We start from the raw sequence: 19,518 nt of genomic DNA on the forward strand, positions 1-19,518 counted from the left end.
TTTGGCTTAAGCCATTAGCACAGTCCTTTTACTATACTCATAGCCATTTCCCAATCATAGGAATGGTGAGTGACAAGGTCTTATAATGTTTATGTTACAGAATCAAATATGGGTACTTCCTTGCAATATACTCCTTAAAAATTTATGGCAATGAGCTGTCTAAATAGTGACTGTTGATACACTAGTTAAGCTACAGTATGTCAGGTCGCTATATATTCCTGCTATTCCCGAGGACAACATTAAGAAACTGGCACAATCAGTCAAGCATATATCTGTTTCCAGTTTGTACTGAGGCCATCTCAAAGTGTTTTGTGGAAAATATTTTATTAGATGTTCTGGTGACAGTAAGCAAAACTTACTTAGGTTTCCATTTCTGCACTACAGCCATGTGAAAAGTAACTCCAGGGAAATGGCTTTTCTAATGTTACAGCTTCTTCATTGAAGAGGAAGACGCCAAGGTTTGTTAGGGGTGTGAGCTTTAGCATTTTACAAACTTATGGGTAACTTCATAGATTCCAACAGATTCCTTTGTTTTTTCATCATAGTCATTCCAATCCTATAGGAATTAAGATTTCACAGTATTAGTCACAGAAGAGAGAATGCAGTAGTGTCTAAATCACAGACTGGAATTCAAACTGAAACTGAGACTTACTCAAAGTTTGGGTCTTACACTTCTGTGGGAAGCACTGTACAGTCACTAAACTACGTTCTAATTTCTAAGCAAAGCAAGAGTACTGACCTGAAATTAAACTGGTTTCAGTCCCAGTGTTTAAATTTAACAAACAAAATTTTCTTTGTATGTAGCCCACAGCCTGTAGTGGACAAGACAGCAACTGTGGCAGATGAAAGGATTATCTATCGCTTACAATATCCTAGTCAGGTGGGTCAGCAGACAAGCTGATCCATGCCAAGTGGGATACCAAGGAACAGATTTGACCTTGAGATTCTTGTTCAGATTTGCAATACTGGAGTCATTATCCCAAGCTCTGAAGAACAGTGTTTATCTTACTATCTTACTATTTAATATCTCTTTGCAGAGGAAAAAGTACAGATATCACCTTAGAAAAATCAGTTCACTAGTCTAAAGATCCCTGATCATTTAGTATTCCAGGAATTTGCCCCTTGGGATTCCTGAATGGCTTAAAAGAGAAGCTGCATCTCTACCTTTGTTGCTGATGAGATATAAAACATGTACTTCTAAAATGAGGCTGCTAGTAATACTGGTTATTCATATTTGACATAATTTCTCTCTCCATTTATGACCTTCCTATACCTACATGAAAGAGCAAAACTAGCTTCTTGCATGTGCAGGGTATGTATTTTGGAGTAGGTCATTGGGGGAAAGCAAGCTAGCTAATTAGATTTACTAGTGAAACTAAGACAACATACCTTTTCTAACAAATTTATGTCATTGAAAGGTGTGCCAGACTCTGCACCTTCAGCAGCAAACCCTGCCTGCAAATACAGTTGCAATAAGTTTGTGAGAATGAGTTGTACCAAGAAAAGAGCTAGTTATGATTACTGAAACATATTTAAAGAAAGTAACATAGCACAAGTTTTTATTGTATTTCCACTAAAGTGGGCAGAAAGAATAGTCAAACTGTTTCCTGCTCAAGGGTCAGTATAAGGTTGTGACCCCTCTTGTATCCTGGAAAATTCATATCTAACCAAGAACAGAATAAAATAAGGGAATGCTGCTCGCCTGATTACTTTTCCTGCCAAAAAGGTACTTCTATAGACAGGAGTTTCAAGTAAGGTCATCCCTGAGTTTCTAAGTTTATCTAGCAGGATCCAACTGCTAATAGCTTTGATTCATGTTCAGAACCCAGACAGGCATTAGTTACAAACTAGTTTTGTATTATACTGCAAGACAAAATAGAAAATGGGGAAGACAGTTCTTAATTTTAGCTTAAATATCAGAATCCCACCCACTTTGGGGAAGAAACCAGTCTATATGAAATTTGGGTACATAAGGGACTAACAAGCCTCATGTAAAAGGAAGATCAATTAGCTCAATGAACAGATTAGCAATACCCGAACAGAATCATTTCAAAAGGGAGAGATCTTCACTTTTGTTGTTTTTAAAGAGGTAAAGGAAAGGATATTGCTGGAAAGGAAACGGCAAACCAACAGGGCATAGCATGAGATCCCAGCACACAAACTACTGATGCAATCTTATGGAAGGTCAGAAAGAACATCTCTCTCATTTTAATATTTTCCAGTTAAAGCTATAAATTAAGTTTTATTTGTTTAAAAAGTAAATCTCAGCCACATCAGTAGCATACAGGAAGGTTTCTTATAGTGCCATTCTGAAATACAGATTTTTACTAAGAAGTGGCTAAAGAGCAAAGGTAATTTATTCCTCATTTTCCACAAGGGATCTATACCTGCATTTTCTATAGAGAAATCCCCACTAGCACCAGTCAGATGTTCAACTGTGTAGGAATGTGCAAAGTAAACCAAACATTTTAAAAATGTTTTGTGGAAGGTTAAGTACCTAGGAGTTAAACACACCACAGTGTGCAGCAAACATAACAACAGGAGAGCTATCTGCAAAGCATAGTGTGAATACGGCCTTTATATATCTGTCAGAAGCCCATCTCAAGGGATCCAGTAGGGGTATGGAGGGAGATCAGCATCGCAGTACAAAATGCAAAGCTGCAGTAGAACAAAGCCAAAAAAAAAAAGAAGCTGGGCTTTTGCCACCTGGTGATATTTACTAGCGCCCCAAGGAGCAAGAAGCCATGTGACAGGAATTACAAGCTTCTGTACCAGACCTGCTCAGTGGGACTTGCATTCTTACAGCTTTGGCGTCACAGCAGATACTTAGTCTCTGTTGAAGAGATCTGGGAAATGCAGTGATTTGTCTGCCCTCTGCTGACTGACAAAGGACCAACAGCTAAAGCATAAAGGCATGCAGAAGCCACAAACATGCCTATTGACTGCATAACACAGTAGATTATCATGTTTTTATTTTGTTACCAATATAACTTGTTTTTGCCACAAAGCAAGCTGAAAAGAAGATTTAAAGAAATTTTATAAAGAAACCTTGGGTTTTTTAGTTGAAGCATTCACTTGTGGGATGACAAGGAGAAGAAGGGAGCAAAACAGCCTAAAAGCAAGCCCAAAAATTTTATTTCAAATTCACAGTAGATGTATTTACTCAAGCACACTAAACAAAAAGGATGAGGAATTGGGGAAAATGGTTCTTGCCCAGTTATCAGAATATAAAAATACCTGGTTCAGATTTGTCATCACTACTGGGTAGGAAAAGAGAGGTTTTATATCAGAGAATCAAATGATATTTTTTCCTCTTTCAGACTCAAGTGATTTTTTTTTTTGAGAAGACTACTATCAAATTAATGGAAATAAGACAAATACAAGCATTAAGCTATTTTTAATTGACTTCAGGTAGGTTTGTATTATGCCTATCGAAAAAGAAAAGAATGCTATGGCCAGTCCTGCTTGGTGCTAATCAAGGGCCAGATCTAAGACTATGCAGAAGCCAGGCTGGCTTGGATGTGAAGTCTTTGTTCTGTGGAGCTGACTGATAAAAGTAAAATTGACAAGTAGGATGCAGATCTATAAACACTTTCTACATCTTGTAGTCTTCTCAGACTTTACTTCAAGTGCAAGTTTCTAGATCTGGCTTGCAAAAATTTCAAACAGAAGTAAACATTCTGTTCCTCAAAAAGATTAGCTTAATTTCAAAAAAAAAGAAAAAACTCTTCCTGCACCACAATGCAGTGGCCTTTTTATTTATATCTAATTCCTTACAGGATCAGCTTTTTGGTCTGTTTGTTAGCACGGTGTCCCAGTCTGAGGGAAGGATAAGACAGGTTTATATTTGTCAGTCTATTTACACCTAATCCTACTGCAATAATAAGTTAAATATAGTAAGGAGTTAGTTGCATATAGCGTGACCATGCACAAGCAAATGAGTTGCTGAAGGCTGGCTTGGCCCTCAAGAAATCCTTTACGCTGAGCTTTGAGGTGAGCTTTGCAACACAGAGTCTTTAATTGCCTTCAGTCATTAGTCTTTGTGTGACCAAATTTCAAATGGAAAAATGCTAATGTTCATTTCCTGTGGCTTTGGTGATGTCAGATCTCAAAGAGAATTTGATTTATTTAGAGGCCATATACTCAAGGATGTTCATAACCTGAGCTTCATTTACTCTTTGTAACATAACAATAACCAAAGTGGAGTTCTAAATGTGGCCAGCCAACTATGCATTCCTGTGATTCCCGTCTGGGAAAGACACCCTTTTGCAATAACTTCTGCAATGAAGACCTTTCAAATCAGTTCAAGTGAGCAGTGCTGAGTCACCTGTAAGGCAATTTGAACGCAACTACAGAGAGTGTTTAATTTTAGAAGTTACTGGGACACAGGCAAAGAACACCAGAGCTATTAGGCTTCATGCTTGTGTTTTATGGAATAGATGAAGTAAAATAACTGTGCAGAGGAAGAAAAACTGGAGAGGTCCAGGACGTTTCAGGAGGAGTAGTGCTATTTCAAAACAGTGTATGGTATCACTCTAGAGTCCATTAGAAATTCTCTTAAAATCTGAGAAACAGGTCATGAATAAGAACTCACCTGTGGCTGAAAGTCGACTGGTTCCAGACCTCGGCATTCAAACTCCACTATTGTCTTGAATTTCTCACTGTCTTCAGCCTAGAACCAAGTGAGAAAGCCGTAAGTTTTAATCTAACAGAGAAAGACAGCAGCAAGTATTAGTCTAGGAATAAACTGCTTTAAAGGCAGTTCTATCAACTCTGATGTCCCAAGTGACAGTAAAATCCTAGGGCTGGCTTAATAGGTGATAATTAACTAGAATTTCTTAAACAGTCTGCCCCGAGGAAGCCTTCAAAAGGAAATGAATACAGGCATTATAATTGCCTTTAATTTGAATGATACAGTTTCTTTGTTTTGCTTGTGAAATGTATCACAGATTATTCCATTCTTCAGACTGAAGTGGAAAGGGTAAAATCATTAATGAGCTACTGTTAATTGCAAATTTTTGTTCCTTAGATTGTTTGCAGGATTCTGCAAGAAACAAATTTCTATCGGGGAGCATACCTGCTTTTTGTGTACTTCAAGGAGGAATGTGATGGCAAAGAACGGAAAACTCAAAATATCATTAATGCTTATTCATCTTTCACTTATGATATAAAAGAGAAAAACTTACGTTGTAAGGTTTGATGGTCTGACTTAAAATATCTTAAAAAAAAAAAAAAGAAGGTCAGAGGTGTAGACATGAATGGCATTACGTCTTCAAAATTTTATTCAGCAGAAACCAAAAACCAGCCTCTTCTCCTTTGGAAAAATCTTTTCATACAAAGTAAAAGAAACAAAGTAACCAAGCAGTTCTTCCAGTTAGTCCCTGAAAGCGTGTAACTCAGTTCTTCTCACTACTCCTGAGACGTTTATGTTGTGCTGTCTTGGTACCCTACTAATAAAGAAAATAGCAATTCATGCTTTTGTAAAATGACATTTAGGATATGAGCTTTGCTCATGCAGAAACCTGAAATCAGCACAAGACCTGAGTTCACATAAGCTTTAAGACTGAATCCACGGGTCACCATTCTACAGTTTTCATCTGTGCATCTCCAGCTTCACCCCTGAAACCACCTTTGTGGAAGTTATACAGAATAGCACAGAACCTGCAAGTAACTTGCAAAACTTTATATTTAGTTTACTGTTGTTTTATGCATTTCATAGGAATTTTAACTAGTTGACTTGCTCATCATACATACTTTTCCACCATCACCTTCTTTCCTTTTGTGCTACCATCATATGTATTTATGTGTATAATCTTTATAATGCTGCACCTCAATCCCAGTGGAGAGAAAAACCTGATTAAAGAAAGCTGTAATGGACAGAATGTAATGGAAAAAACCCAGATGTGAGAACCTTGGTCACTCAATCAGCATGCAGCTAACATCTCTTTAAATGAAGCTATTTGCCAGAATCTCGAGGAAAATGAATGGTGACACAGCCATTCATGAACAGTACCAATTGTCTGTCTTAAAAGGGACTCTAATTTCAGGATCTATTTCAGAAAAGATTATTTGTGATAATAGAAAAATACACTTGTCACAAGCAAAGAGGTCTCAACGTTATTCCTTAAAGTTTATTTTAAAAAAGTATCTAGGAGACTAAGACAGAACTCAGTGGGATTATTTTGTCTGGGAAGGTAAAGCGCATGCCTGTTCCTTATTATTGTTCCTCATAATATAAAAACAGGACCTCACACAGCGAGACTGGAAGGCAACAAGCTAATTATGTAACAGGTAACGTTTACACTGTAGGATATAGGTTGAATTGCTGGAAACAGGCATGCTTTTGTGTGAAGATAAGCACATGCTAGGTAGGAAATACCTCTCTGATAATGGAAGTATGTTTATTTAGGGAAATTATCCCTCTGACCTCCCTATCTACTTCTGACTGGGACAATCCACGCCTGGATGGATACTAACTACGTAGTTACATCAGGCTGCTTTTTTCTTAGAGGTAAGCAGCATTTCTTATCTCTGTCACTCCTACGGAAGAATTAAAACAGTGCTAACATCTAATGTTATCAATTAAGGACTTTATTTTGCCTATTATATTTAAGAAGCAACTATTTTAAATGGGACCATGTTTACTAACAGCTCATATTACTGCTGTTAGTAGGAAAAAGATGAATTTGCTGCTGTTAGTTTTAGCAACCTAATGTGCTGCAAAGCTGGCAAAGGTTGCTCCTGTTTCCTTGCTGTGTTGATTTAACTTTTTTTTTTTTTTTTGGTTGATGACCAGTTGACCTTGCAGTCTCCTTCATGAGCATGATGACAAGCATGCACCTGCCGTGGACTCAAACAATGGTGTACAAAGAAAAAAGCAATCAAACAAAAAAACTGGTGAATGCTCTCACAGTTTCAAGCAAAAACTGTGACTAAAAAATAAATCTGGGAGATGTCCTGTAAATGTCCAAGCACATACCAATAGAGTTCTCTCTGGAGCACAGCTTGCACTTCTGCACCATAGTGGCACTGCCTCTGCCTCCTTTCAGAGGAGCGCTGTCCTAAAAATAGGAAAACGGAGACATCAATTTTTACTGCACTGTAGCTGAGCAACTGGAAACCTCTGCAAAGGTAAAATGGTTTTTACAAGAACAGTCACAAACTTTTTTTTTTTTAAATTTTGCAATAAGAAGGCTTTTTCAAACTAGAAAAAAATCTATAATTTTGAAAGCCATGATTATCAAAGAATAATCCTGTTTCAGATTTAAAAAAATGGATAACTGAATAATAGTTATGACCTGTCCATATAAACATTAATACCTCAAAATATATTCTTAACATTCAGTAGCATGCAACAAAAAGTGATAACTCTGATCTTCCACCTTGTAAACAAACAAATCACTCTGACTCCTTGCCACACATTGCAGGACTGAGGCCCACAAGAGGAGAGGACAGATAGTCCTGTGTTTGGGACAGAAGACTGAGGTTCCTAAGTGAATGTGAAGAGTTGTTCCATCTCTCTGCCTCTGCCCCTTCAGCTGTAAGTAGGATACTGCTTGTGTACATCAATCTGTCAGTTTTCACAAGGCATTCAGATACAGTGATGAGTTTAACAGAAAACAACAAAATGGCTTGAAAGGTGACTTAGCCCATCCTTCTGCCCTAAGCAGGACCAACTCCATAATTCTTGATAAATACTCTCCTAAAGTGTTTTTAAAGTCCTGCTTTTATGAAGTCTCCACAGTCCTTTTCTAATGTTACTGTCATTAGAAAGTTTTTTTTTTTCCTAATATCTAACCAGAATATCTGTAGATGCATTCAAGCTCTATTGCTTCTTGGCTAGTTCACCATGGACAACAGATGATTTCCTTTCTTTCTTCTAAAATCTTTTAAACGATTGAGGATTGCCTTCATGTGCCTGTTTGTCATCTTATATCACCTACATAACACCATTGATCAGAGGTCTAGAAAACATGACCTCCTGTCTCCTGGTGGTCCACATCATCCTGAAGATGCAGTACTACAATCTAGGCACAAAACTCCACTGAGGCACTACCAATGATAAGTAGAGCAGAAGGATTATTCGGAGTATCCTGCAATGGCGGTTTCTGATTTTGCATGCTAACATATTTGCCTTTTAGGAATGGCATGCCATGAGCCAAAAACATTCAGCTTTTGATCTGCTCTGGAAAGGGATCTGTTTTTCCTGATGAACTCCTTTGTAATTCATTTTCTGTTCAGTATCATCAGGTAGATGATTATTCCTAAGAACAGAACCCTTCTCTTATCCCTGCCAAGTTTTATCCTGCTTTTTCAGAGAGTTTCCAAATGCTATTTCAGTGTACTTAAATCACCTTGAGTTGCCTAAACTTCTCCAAAAATTTTCTATCAGCATCAGAGAAGTATGTGACAGGCAAAACCCTATTCTAATATCACTTTAAAATTTGCTTTCAACTGGTATGTTTTACAGACAGAAGGCTTTTCAAACAAGACTTAAATGCTTTGTCACCAACAGTCACCCTTTTAAATGACATATTTCAATCAACAGTCTCCACATACTTTTCCAATATGAAATATGACAGGATTTCCTCAATGTATAGATCTACTGATGAAATACTACTGTATATAATAGTGCATATATCTACTGATGATATCTACTAGATGAAATACTGTTTCATCTTATGTACAATTCATCACATCGCTGATGCTAATATCCATTCCATGCAAGAGGCAGATTTGTTTTCTAACTTTTGTTCTGATGCAGATTACAACAGGAAAACATACCATTAATCGCAGATATTGCCATTTTTCAGAAACTTCACCACAGTTCCCACATTTCAGCTGAAAAACAATATAAACCAGAGAATTAAAAGTTGTCAGTAATTAGGAATTAAAGCTGATGCGAACCCTTAAGATTCCCAAACCCGAGTTTTGCAGGTGAGAGGGACCAGAGGCAGGTATCAATTGCTGTCTCTTATTACAGGTCCATGCGCTGCTCTTGAACTAGTACATATGCCAGCAGGAGCGGATGTGCCCTTTGAAGCATGTGATGGACGGCAAACACTATGAAGCACAGTCACTGAATAAAAGAGGGGAATAACACATCTCACCGTTTACCTGAATTATCAGCCAAACACAGGGAGCACTGATTAATACTTGAATTTAGGAATTTTGATTACAGTAGGCTAACATATAATGTTTTATATATATGTATATTTATATTTATGTGTATCTATATATGTACATTTATCTATAATTGTATTGTGTATATATTATATTAATGTATCTCCAGATTAGCTGCTCCTAGTCACAGCAGCCTGCTTATGCTGCGTGGGAAAAAAAAAACAAACATATTTTGCTTTTTAAGCTGGGGCTGAGCGATGTGACCGCGCAGTACCACGGGCCTTCACCGCCAGGCACCGGGCTGACATCCTGACCGGCTCCGCAGCTTTTAACGGCGACAACGATCGTGTCCGTCCCTGCCCAGGGCCCCGGGAGGCGGCCCGTCGCCCGCACCTTGAGGTACCAGCGGAAGTCCTCGCCCTCGGCCCGCAGGCGGGTGATGTTCTCCAGCGTGGCGCGCAGCTGCAGCCCGACCCTCTGCAAGGCAAGCGGCGGGGAGAGCCCGGTCAGCCCGGCCCGGCCCGCTCCGCTCCGCTCCGGCCCGGCCCCGCCGCGGCCCCCGACCTACCCCCATGGCCTCGGAGGGTGCCCGGCTCCGCAGGGAGCTGGCGCCGCGCTGTGGGACCGCCGCTGCCGGCCGCCGCTTCTCAGGGCAGCGGGGCTAAGGCGGCTCCGGACGGGGGGCTGCTGGTTTTCCTGCCTCCCGCGCCCGCCCGCCTGCCCTTAGCCAAGATGGCGGCGGCCTCCCGCTGCCGGCTGCGGGCTGAAGCCAGCGCCACCCTCGGCCAAGATGGCGCCGCGGCGTGTCACCGCCCCGCCGCCGCCACCTCCGAGCGGCCTCCGGGGCGGGAGGCGGAGGCCGGGGCGGGCTGGGCCGGGCCCAGGGCGGCGGCAGCGGTCGGGGAGGGACCGCCGGGGGTCGGCAGGGGCCGGGGGCACCCAGGCAGAGCCTGCGCTGCGAGGAGGGAGGGGGCAGGAGGCATTGCTGGGAGGCCCAGCGAGCCGTCTGGGGAAGGGTGATCAGGATTAGGGGGCTTTTACATTTCTAAAAGCAATTTGACCACAGTATTTTTTAATCTCAGCGGCTAATGATTTAGGAAAAACTGAGAGTCGTGAGCTGAGGAAAATAAAAAGTGGCTTGGTGCAGTTCTCCTGGAGAACACCTTCAGAGCCTGGTGGGATCCAGGCCTGCCCTTCTTTTTCACTGATGATAGAAACATTTTGTAAGGTCCTTGAGAGCAGAGTGAAAATGCAAGATGAATTTTAATCCTTAGCATATAGATACATACCTTGTCCAGTTTTCTAAGAATTGGTATGTTTAACTACGTTAAGCATAATTCAGGAGTTTTTAAACAAAGCTTCCTCCTCTTAAGCCCAACATCAAGTAACTTCTATTGATTTTAGTTCCAGAGGGTGCAGCCAGCCACAGAGCTGAATTTGTGCCACAGGCTTCAGTAAACCGCCCTTCTGGAATGGTCGGCCATTACGAATCTAGAAGTATTCTTCCTGAGCTCAACGTTTTATGTTTGAAAAACTCCCTTACTCATTTGTCAGGTCAGAATCCTGACAAGAGTTTAACTAGATCTTTCACATCCAAGGCAAGTTGCTAAGCAATCCCACTTTGGTTTTGATGAGAATCCATTTACACTATAAAAATCATCTGAAAGCAGCACTGTGAAGCTTAGCATGTCTCAGTGAAGCACACTGGCATTTTTCAAGGTAAAACTGCTTTATATAAGCTTTCCCCTTGTCTCAACATCCTCATTGCAGTGAATTTCTTCTGCATTCAAGACTGCTTGGGGTTACAAATGTTATGGCAGTCCTCCTTCACTCACCATAAGTTGGGCACCAGCAGATGTCAGACAGAAATTCAGTTCAAGTTCATATTTGTCATGAAAGCCATCCATCTCCTTCCCACAGTGCTTTGGAAAAATTACCACCTCAAAGTTGAGGCATATGTCTCGTCCTCTGTGTTTCTTAAGCAATGCTGCGTACAAGATCTGCTTGTCTAGAACATAAGTAAATACATTCATGCTTTTTTGTTTTTTTAAGGGATTTTTAAGAAAAGCTGGATGGGAGTATCAGTGAAGATCGCGGATGGCTACCATGTGGGCTATTGCTTGCATCTGCTCTAAAGGCAAGTGGGTGCTTAGAGCAGCAGGATTGTATAAGGGTAGTTCTGTGCCTTCACTCTAATGAGTTATGCATAGAGTCAAGGCTTCAGCTGTTTTGAATATTTGAGCTGGCCACCAGAATATCCAGTTCAGGAGCAGTATCAGTAACACAAGTTTATCCTGACAGCTGACAAAAGCTTGACGGCACGGGGCAAGGCTTAACTCTGTTTTCTAGTGCTACCTAGAAAGTGAAACATGTATTTTACATAAGGCTTTGTGTGATACAAGTGAAAGAACGTACCCTGAATACCATAACAAAACTAGTGTTAGGAAGTCAGTTTATCACCAGAACTTTTAAATTAAAAATACAGATCGCACCATTTTATTAAGACATTCACTTAAACCTTGTAAAAAAATTCTAACATACATAAAAGTTACAGGGCAAAAGTAGTAAGAAATTGAAACAGCATTTCCCACATACATACACTGCAATACAAATTTCAGTTTGTGTGACTTAAATTGGCTTAATCTTGAAGTGTAGTCCAATAAGACTGAAGACTAGACACTTAAGGTCCTGAACCAAGTAGTAGAACACTCTCAAGCCTTCTGGATCCCTGCAATGCAGAACATGAGAAATTGAAAAAGTTAGACTGAAGTTCTAAGAGAGCAGTTTATAGAACTAACTAGTTTTTAGAAAAGCCTATAGCCAGACTTCTCAGGGGTCACCTTAGACATAACAGACTCATTTCATCCTGCAGTGATTAATGTGTCATTTTGCAGTCCAAGTTTGTAAGTTTTAAGTCTTGACAAAATGAGCATTTTCAACAAGAAGGCAAGTAGTAACATAACTTTGGACTTATGAAACACAATATCCAGTCTTTTCAGTTTAGATGAAATACTAAAGTCTTAGGTCTAACTAGAGAGTTTGATGTGGATAGGCCAAAGATATTTTAATTCAGATTCTGTGAATACATCTAACAAGTGTTCCTGTAATAAGGCTAGCTCAGTGAGTTTGAAAATATATCAAGTAGTGACACACTCTAAAAATATTTGGTACATTATGCTGGACCACAGAGCACATGTTCCTCGAGGAACTGATTTATAGTTTGAAAAAATATAAAACACAACTACTGAGTAATCAGCAAGTTTTACAAAAGAACAACAAAAAAAAGCAGAATACATACTTGGATTGATTTACATCAATGAGTGAACCAATTTTTGATGTGGTAAAAGAGATGTGTTCATCACCAATTACTATTTCAAGCTCCTACAAAATAAAAGATTATAAGAAGTCAAATTATTGTTTGTGCAGAATACTGTTTGTACAGAAATAGGTACTGCAAAAACAGCTTTTCCATTTTTATTCCAAGGGCATTGAATGCCATACATCTGTGAATCATGGTAACCCTCACAACTAAATTGCCTTTTCACACTGCACAAGTTAAAAACAATTAGTTGTTTACCCCTCTGCTAAAAACAACAGTGGCTTGATAAAAAATAAAGTTCAGTTACACTTCTGACTAATTACCTAACATATACAAACTAGAACAGCAATTGGAAAAGACACTGTACACCAACCTGCCGGCCAACTCTGTCAGGAGGAGGCCATAAGGCATCATCTTCTTTTGTAATTTCACTGTCATCAATTATTCTCTTCAGCTCCTCCATCACACTCTTATGAACGTAAGCCTAGAAACAACAGGTCAGCATGAGAAAATGCAAGCGCTATCTAGCATGCTACAGTTTTTACTAATATAAACTATCATGCTCAAATAGAGCAATCTGCTAATTTCAAATAAAACATCTGCTTTCAAGAACAGCCAGACTGCTAAGCCATAATACGTAGGCTGGGCAAAGGAATGCATCTTCATTGAAGGCACTGGGCAAGCTTTACAGCGTTATGAAAGTTCCTCGTTTATTTTCATGCCGAGCGGCCAAGCACGCGACCTGCCATACCTCTTTCCTGATCATGACGTCGTTTTTGTAGTTGCTGTTGTTGGCATAGCGCAGTTTCCCTAGTAAAAAAAACAGGATAAGCGTTAAACGGCCCCCGTCAGTCGGGACCCCGCGGCCCAGCGGGCCCGACGCGGGGCACCGGGAGCGCCAAGGCCTCCCGGGCACTGAGGGCCAGCCCCGGCGGGGGTCCCGCCGCCCGACCCTGCTTCCCGGCCCTCACCATCGGGCCGGAACTCGAACTCCAGGAACTCGTGGCCGAACTTGCCCTTGTGCCCCACGTAGTAGCGCAGGTAGAAGTCGCTCGCCATGGTCCCGCCGCCGCGCCGGCATGCACCGCGGCACCGGGCGCCGGGAAAGCGCGTCACGGCGGGCGGGCGGGGCCGCAGCCGCGGGGCGGGGCGGCCTGGTCTGCGGCGGTGCCGCTAGCGGCTCGGGGCCTGCTGGTGTCTGGGCTAGCGCGGGTTAGCGGCTGCACGCCCCCCTGGGGCTGCTCCGGGCCCTCCTGAGCGCCCTTCAGGGGATTTTCTGGGGGTCACGAGCAGGGGAAGCGCATCCTGGGTTTCCTCACAGGAGCTGCGCGCTCGGGCGGCCGCTGGGGCCGCCCTGTTTGCGTCCGGACAGCCCTGCGGCGGAAGAGTTGAGCGCTGACATCGCGCTCCGGCATTCAGCTCGGTGCCGCTGCGCCTCGCGGCGTAGCAGCGCGAGTGACACCCCTCAGGCTCGCGCCCCCTGCCCCCGAACAGCGGCGCGTGCCGATTGCGGCTGTTACCGGCGCGCGGCTGCGGCCAGCGCGCCGCGCTCTGATTGGCCGGCAGCGCCGGGCGACCGTTGGCGTCGCTCCAACCGCCGGCTCGGGGCGGGCGCGCGCAGCTGCGCTGGTCACGGGCGGCCCCTGGCGGGCGCCGGCGGCCCCAGCGGTGCCCATGAGGGCGAAGCTGGTGTCCGGCTCCTGCCGCCCGCAGCTGCCCCCGCGGCGGGAGGTGGCGGCCGGTGAGGGCGCTGACGCCCTGCCGCCCGCAGAGGAAGAAGGGCAGGGCCTCAGGTTCAACCAGGGCGACCCGGACATTGTCAAGTCCCCCAGCGACCCTAAGCAGTACAGGTGAGGGGCGCCCGCCGCGCTCGCCCCCGCCGCAGCTCCTGCGCGGGCGGTGCGCAGCGGCGGAGCGGGCTCGCCTGTAGGTGACAGCCCAGGCTCCTTCCCCCCACACGCCTAACGGTCGTGGCTTCCCCGGGGCAAAGGCTTTCGCCTTCGGCGCGCCGCGCCCCTTGGGGTACTCTGAGCTCGGCCAGCAAGCGCAAAACTATTTTCTCCTTCTCTTAGTAACGTTTTCAATGTGTTTTTGTCAGAAAAAAAATCATAAAGGTTCTTGATACTACATACACTTTCCCATAACTGTGATGGTAATGGCTTAGGTTCCCTCACTGAAATACATCTGGTGGATCGATTGAGATCCGCACATAAGGATCAATTTGTCACTTGAGATAACTTAATTTTGTCAGTGCAGGATGCATCACATGCTTTGCCCTGAAAATTGGGATTTTTGATGGGGAGGAAAATGAAAATTATTCAGTTGCTAGTAGTAAATGATTTCTTGTAACATTTAGACATAATAAAAGAAAAATGAGGTGCAGCTAGTCTTTTACTATAAGTCCAGATATTAACATTTTATGTTGCTGTGTTAAAAGCTACAAATGAAATCAGCGGGAAATTTGCCTGTAGTAAGTAACAGCAATGGTTAATTACTGTCTAGCATGAAGTATCTTGTATTGATAAATGACTATTATTGTTAAAATGAAATTGGAGCACTGCTATTTTAGTGAAATGTTAAAACTTCATTAAAAACATTGCATTTTTCAAACCTAGCTACACTTAACAGAGAAAAAATGTAGTCTTTCTTAGAGTTACAGATGAACAGGTCACTGTCTCTTTCCTCAGAAGCTTGTTATTATGCAAAAGGTGAAGTGTTCAGTTTTGCTAAGCACATATATGCAAATGTGCAGTATTTTGGAGAGATTTCTTGCAGCAGGACTAAACATTTTTTTTTAAATCATATATTTAGAATAACAGTGCTATGGTTCACAAAACCTCTGAGCTATTAGCAACATACCTAACAACCAATAACTTGGAGGCATATTTTGAGCGGGGCAAACATTGGAGCAGGGACCCAAAGAGGTTGTGGAATCTCCATCCTTGGAGATGCTCAGAACTGACCATCCCAGTCTAGCTGGACCTGCTTTGAGCAGGGGGGTTGTGTAAAGATGGTCTCAGTAGGTCTCTTTCAGCCTAAATTATTTTACGATTCTGTGATTCTTCTGCTGTTAGTCTCATGAAAGCCAGCTCTTGAAGGTGTCACTAATTCCTTAGATAAATGGCTATCATGAGAGAGTGCTTACTAGGCTTGACAAGCAAGAGGAAAGTTACAAATCCCTTAAATGCTGTGACTTAAATTGAAAGCATCCAAAGTGAAACAGGTGCTGAAAGCACCTAAATGGAAATTAGAGGTCTTTAGGGTTTGGTACCAAGGGTAATCTTTCCTGTCTAGGTTTCTATTAAAAGCAGACAGCAATGTACAGGTTTCTGTGGTGGTATGTTATTGGAATGTCCCTGTACGGAGGTCCCTTGCTGGTATCTCATGACTTCATGCATTTCAACCTAGCTGTAGCATCCAATAGGTGACAAATATTTGTTCTGTTCTGCTCTTGCTTTCTACACGGCTGTTCTCTTCAGGCATAAGGTACTCTTCATATAATTCATTCTCTTCAGGCATTCAGGTTCTCTTCATATAATCCTTCTGTCCTTTAGCTGAGAGTGATACTGAACCCTGGAGGATCATACATCTTAAGTGATGGGATGATGGAACTAGTAGTTTTTTCTTTAGCGGAATCATCTTAGAGGAGCAGGGGCCCTATCCTCTTTTTAGTCAGCTGATGTATAGAGGAATAAACTGCAAAACAGGAAAAGTGGTTTCTGTTAATCTGTTAGTCTGGTATTCTTTCAGTGGGAAGCTTGCAGGTCATGTTGAAGTTTATGGAACACTCATTTTTAAATTGATCTGCTATCTGTGAAAATCAAAAGCTATTTTCTTCGTTAAAATATTAGCTTGAGTAGTAAAAGATGCAGTTTCTTTTTTAATCTCTGTTTTCAGTACTACTAGTAGTGCAGATACTGTCGTAATAGTTACAGAATTGCAAAGCAAAACTAAATCCTCCACTCTTCATCATGACTTCTACAGATAAGTGAAGTGCACAGAAATTATTCACAGGGCGCTCTATTATTTCCTTATTGTTTTAGGTTCAGTAGTGATCTCTTTAGAAGTTTCATTCATCTGTCTAATCAAAAACAAATCTGCAGCAGTGTAATGATCTCTTTGGTTCTCTGCATTTACAGCTGTCACTACACTTTGAATACTTGAAACCAAGTTACCTGAAATGGCATCTCAATTCAGTGTGAATGGGATGTTGGTAACAATTTGTTTTTTTTCTGTTTTGAGCTGTGACTTCTCTGTGGCTAGGTTTAGGAGATATGCCTCTCACCTTGTCTGCTTTTTAACGTGGTAGGCTCTTGTTTTTCTGACTGTGTAGATGGTCAAGTAGTCTCTTCAATTTTTACTCTCATAACTGCAGTTTCATATCTCCTTTGGGCAAAGGCAGTAGCCTGACAGAGTTGTTCTGTGGGCTACTAGTGCAGCACTGTGCCTCTTTATAACGGCTGCTCAGTTCCTTAGTGAACACCTCCAGTAATGGCCTGAAGTTTGAGAGTAGATAGACCAGTGTCATTGCCTACCTTTTTGTTCTTTGGGGAACTGCTGAGAGGAAGGAAGTAGCCAGAGACATGCCCTGTTGTTAAATATTCCCTTCTGAAATAATCATTTAAAAATAAGGTATCTCTTGTGATGATCACTAGGAAGAACACTTTTCATTTAGAACACTGAATGGGGGAAAGAATTTTGTACAGCAGTATTGAAAATGGGTTTTACATTGATGAACTTGAGTTGATCTCATCTAGGTGCTGCTGCAGCACTTCCCAGATGTAGGCAGTTAATGCAGGGATATTGAAGCTGACTGTGCTTACAGTGAGATTAAGTCAGGCAATATTTATTTTTTCGAACTGTGTAAAAAACAGCTGAAATGCTTCAAGATCTAAGCTGCATGTGGAAATAACATAATATTTGGCATGGTGTTGTGTAAATAATCAAGTAAAACCTTTTGACCTCAATTAATTCTGTGTGGAGACAAGCCCCAGATGTCCATATCTGGACAGTATTCATTCATAAACTGACTACAGTGCCTATTGATAGGTCCTATTTGGCTGTAGTTTGTTTTTCAGGAGTCTCGTATATCTTGTGATCTAGCTTCCCCTTCTGGCTATGTAGGAGCTGTAAGCTTTCACTAGCATAGTCAAAACCAAAAAGTGTTGGGGTTCGTTGTTGATTTGTTTTCACAGAAATTATATATTCTTTTGGGAAAATACGAATGTTTAAATGTAGATGCTCATAAACTAGGATTAAGTAGCTAGTGTGGATTTTATAGGATTTCACTGGATTAAAATCATGGAGTGAAGAAATTTTATATTTGTCATGTTTAACGGAAATTACTTTTTGTTTGGACCTAAAGATATTAAATAAATTTGATGTCTCATTTGCTATTCACTGGGCACACACAAATAAAGAACAACGTATCATAGACTTACCAAGAGTGAGGAAAGAGAAAAAAATGAGAGAGAGGGAGGTGAAATACTTAAGGTTAATGCTTGAACTGATAATGGGCTCCCAGTGTAATTCACTATATGGCAGTAGGTCAAGCTGCTTCCCCTCTGCCTGGGTTAGACTACTTTTCTTACGTTCTGTTCCCAAGGAAACGAGGATATTGAGAGGCAATGATTATTAGCCTAGGGAAATTTATTTATGAATAAAGATTAATAACTAAACATGTGCAACTCAGCTAAGTGATGAAGTACTGCACTTTTTCATAAATTTAATGTAGCAGTCTTGACCATTTGTATCTGTTGTTATCTACTCTACTCACATATTATGATTCTTAACCTTTATGAAAAAATGAAATTAAGGACCAAGCAATTTGACAGTAGGTTTTTCTGCTCTCAAGTTATCTTTCATGCTTAGCAGATCTTTAGTGACATTGCTGGGGAAGATGGCCTAGAATGGTTATACTATACATCTACTTTGATGGTTTGGATGTTTTAAGGACAGTTTATATTGTCCATATAATTGGTTTCATAGGTATATCAAATTACAAAATGGTTTGCATGCATTACTCATTTCTGATATAAATAATGTGGAGGAAGAATCCTCAGAAGAAGAGGATAGTGCCGAGTCTGAGACTGAAACTGATGATGGCAGTGACTCAGGAGCAGACATGGAAGATGATGAGGAAAGTTGTGATAACAAGGATGATAAGGACAATGATAAAGCTGAGGAGGATCCCAGTGATTCTGATATGGAAATTGAAGAGTTAACAGGAAAAGAAGAGTCAGAGTCAGAACCAACAGAAAAGGAAGAGGAAAATGAAAGTACAGAGAAACTGGTATGTGTTAATGTTACAGTTTTAACACTTTTGAAGTAATGAACTCTGGTCCCATTCCAACAACTAGCTTAATCATCTATTCCAGACTCCTATTTATAGTTGTACTGCTTTTCTTTTGCAGTTCGTTGCCCATCTTTCTTGCCCATCTTTGAGCCGCTACTGCTGTTGTTTCTAGGGTCACTCTTTCCTGAATGCTTTTGCTGGCATGACAACAGAATTAGCATTTTTCCCCTTTGTTTCTGGGTGAATTTCAGTTATTTCCTTGGGATAGTTGTGTTTGATCATTTGCTTACCAGCTAAAGTAATACTGTTTTTCCTATAAGTTGTTGCAACAATGTATGATGTGTCACTTTGCAGTCTGCTGCTGCTCTTTGTGTTGCTGTTGGCAGTTTTTGTGACCCTGAAGATTTGCCTGGGCTGGCACACTTTCTTGAACACAGTATGTATCATTCTCCATGTTTAAACCCCATTTTTACAGCAGTTCAGACTAAGTAAGGCATACAGTAAAGGGAAATTGGGCTGAGACCTACTCATAATGTTCAGATTGTATTTCTAATCCTGATTTTCATTTCAGTGGTATTTATGGGCAGCTTAAAATATCCAGATGAGAATGGGTTTGATGTGTTCCTGAAGAAGCATGGTGGCAGTGACAATGCTTCAACTGACTGTGAGCGAACAGTCTTCCATTTTGATATTCAACAGCAATACTTCAAAGCAGCACTTGATAGGTAACTTGATCGCATCAAATAAAGCATTGTTTAGATTAAAGTACATTATGGCAGTG

The 19,518-nt window shown here is 41.4% G+C and overlaps 3 protein-coding genes across 4 annotated transcripts in view; 1 reads left to right on the plus strand and 2 right to left on the minus strand.

Annotated features, from left to right (window-relative positions):
* Positions 1-305: 305 nt before the first annotated feature.
* Positions 306-9,941, minus strand: CZIB (CXXC motif containing zinc binding protein). Of its 2 annotated transcripts, XM_026105377.2 has the most exons (8): positions 9,692-9,937; positions 9,517-9,600; positions 8,785-8,841; positions 6,980-7,061; positions 5,187-5,218; positions 4,595-4,672; positions 1,390-1,455; positions 306-556 (listed from the first exon to the last, which is right to left on the minus strand). In XM_026105377.2, the coding sequence occupies exons 1-8, from the start codon at positions 9,695-9,697 to the stop codon at positions 479-481; spliced, it is 483 nt and encodes a 160-aa protein (XP_025961162.1). In that variant the 5' UTR covers positions 9,698-9,937; the 3' UTR covers positions 306-478. The 2 variants fall into 2 exon arrangements, with proteins under 2 accessions (XP_025961162.1, XP_025961166.1); XM_026105381.2 differs by lacking the exon at positions 1,390-1,455 and having other exon boundaries at positions 9,692-9,941.
* Positions 9,942-11,589: 1,648 nt separating this feature from the next.
* On the minus strand, positions 11,590-13,571 carry MAGOH (mago homolog, exon junction complex subunit). The gene is made up of 5 exons (XM_026105966.2): positions 13,414-13,571; positions 13,194-13,252; positions 12,816-12,926; positions 12,422-12,504; positions 11,590-11,851 (listed from the first exon to the last, which is right to left on the minus strand). The coding sequence occupies exons 1-5, from the start codon at positions 13,499-13,501 to the stop codon at positions 11,752-11,754; spliced, it is 441 nt and encodes a 146-aa protein (XP_025961751.1). The 5' UTR covers positions 13,502-13,571; the 3' UTR covers positions 11,590-11,751.
* A 545-nt stretch (positions 13,572-14,116) lies between these two features.
* The window catches only part of LOC112986008 (nardilysin-like), a 37,727-nt gene continuing 32,325 nt past the window's right edge, over positions 14,117-19,518 (plus strand). Inside the window, exons 1-4 of the mRNA XM_026105033.2 lie at positions 14,117-14,292; positions 18,431-18,734; positions 19,092-19,173; positions 19,309-19,462. Of these exons, the coding sequence (XP_025960818.2) occupies positions 14,117-14,292; positions 18,431-18,734; positions 19,092-19,173; positions 19,309-19,462 (716 nt within the window). The remainder of the gene's footprint in view (positions 14,293-18,430; positions 18,735-19,091; positions 19,174-19,308; positions 19,463-19,518) is intronic.

This window comes from Dromaius novaehollandiae, chromosome 8 (assembly GCF_036370855.1).
Source record: "Dromaius novaehollandiae isolate bDroNov1 chromosome 8, bDroNov1.hap1, whole genome shotgun sequence".
In the NCBI taxonomy this organism is placed as follows: Eukaryota; Metazoa; Chordata; class Aves; order Casuariiformes; family Dromaiidae; genus Dromaius; species Dromaius novaehollandiae.

Coding starts and splice junctions, on each gene's coding strand:
- CZIB (XM_026105377.2), bottom strand. Junction 7,062..8,784: donor GGCAATATCTGCGATTAATG/GTATGTTTTCCT, acceptor TCCTATTTTTAG/GACAGCGCTCCTCTGAAAGG. Junction 557..1,389: donor ACATAAATTTGTTAGAAAAG/GTATGTTGTCTT, acceptor TAATTCCTATAG/GATTGGAATGACTATGATGA.
- MAGOH (XM_026105966.2), bottom strand. CDS start 13,501: ATGGCGAGCGACTTCTACCTGCGCTACTACGTGGGGCACAAGGGCAAG. Junction 13,253..13,413: donor GTTCGAGTTCCGGCCCGATG/GTGAGGGCCGGG, acceptor TTTTTTTACTAG/GGAAACTGCGCTATGCCAAC. Junction 11,852..12,421: donor ATTGATGTAAATCAATCCAA/GTATGTATTCTG, acceptor TCTGCATTGCAG/GGATCCAGAAGGCTTGAGAG.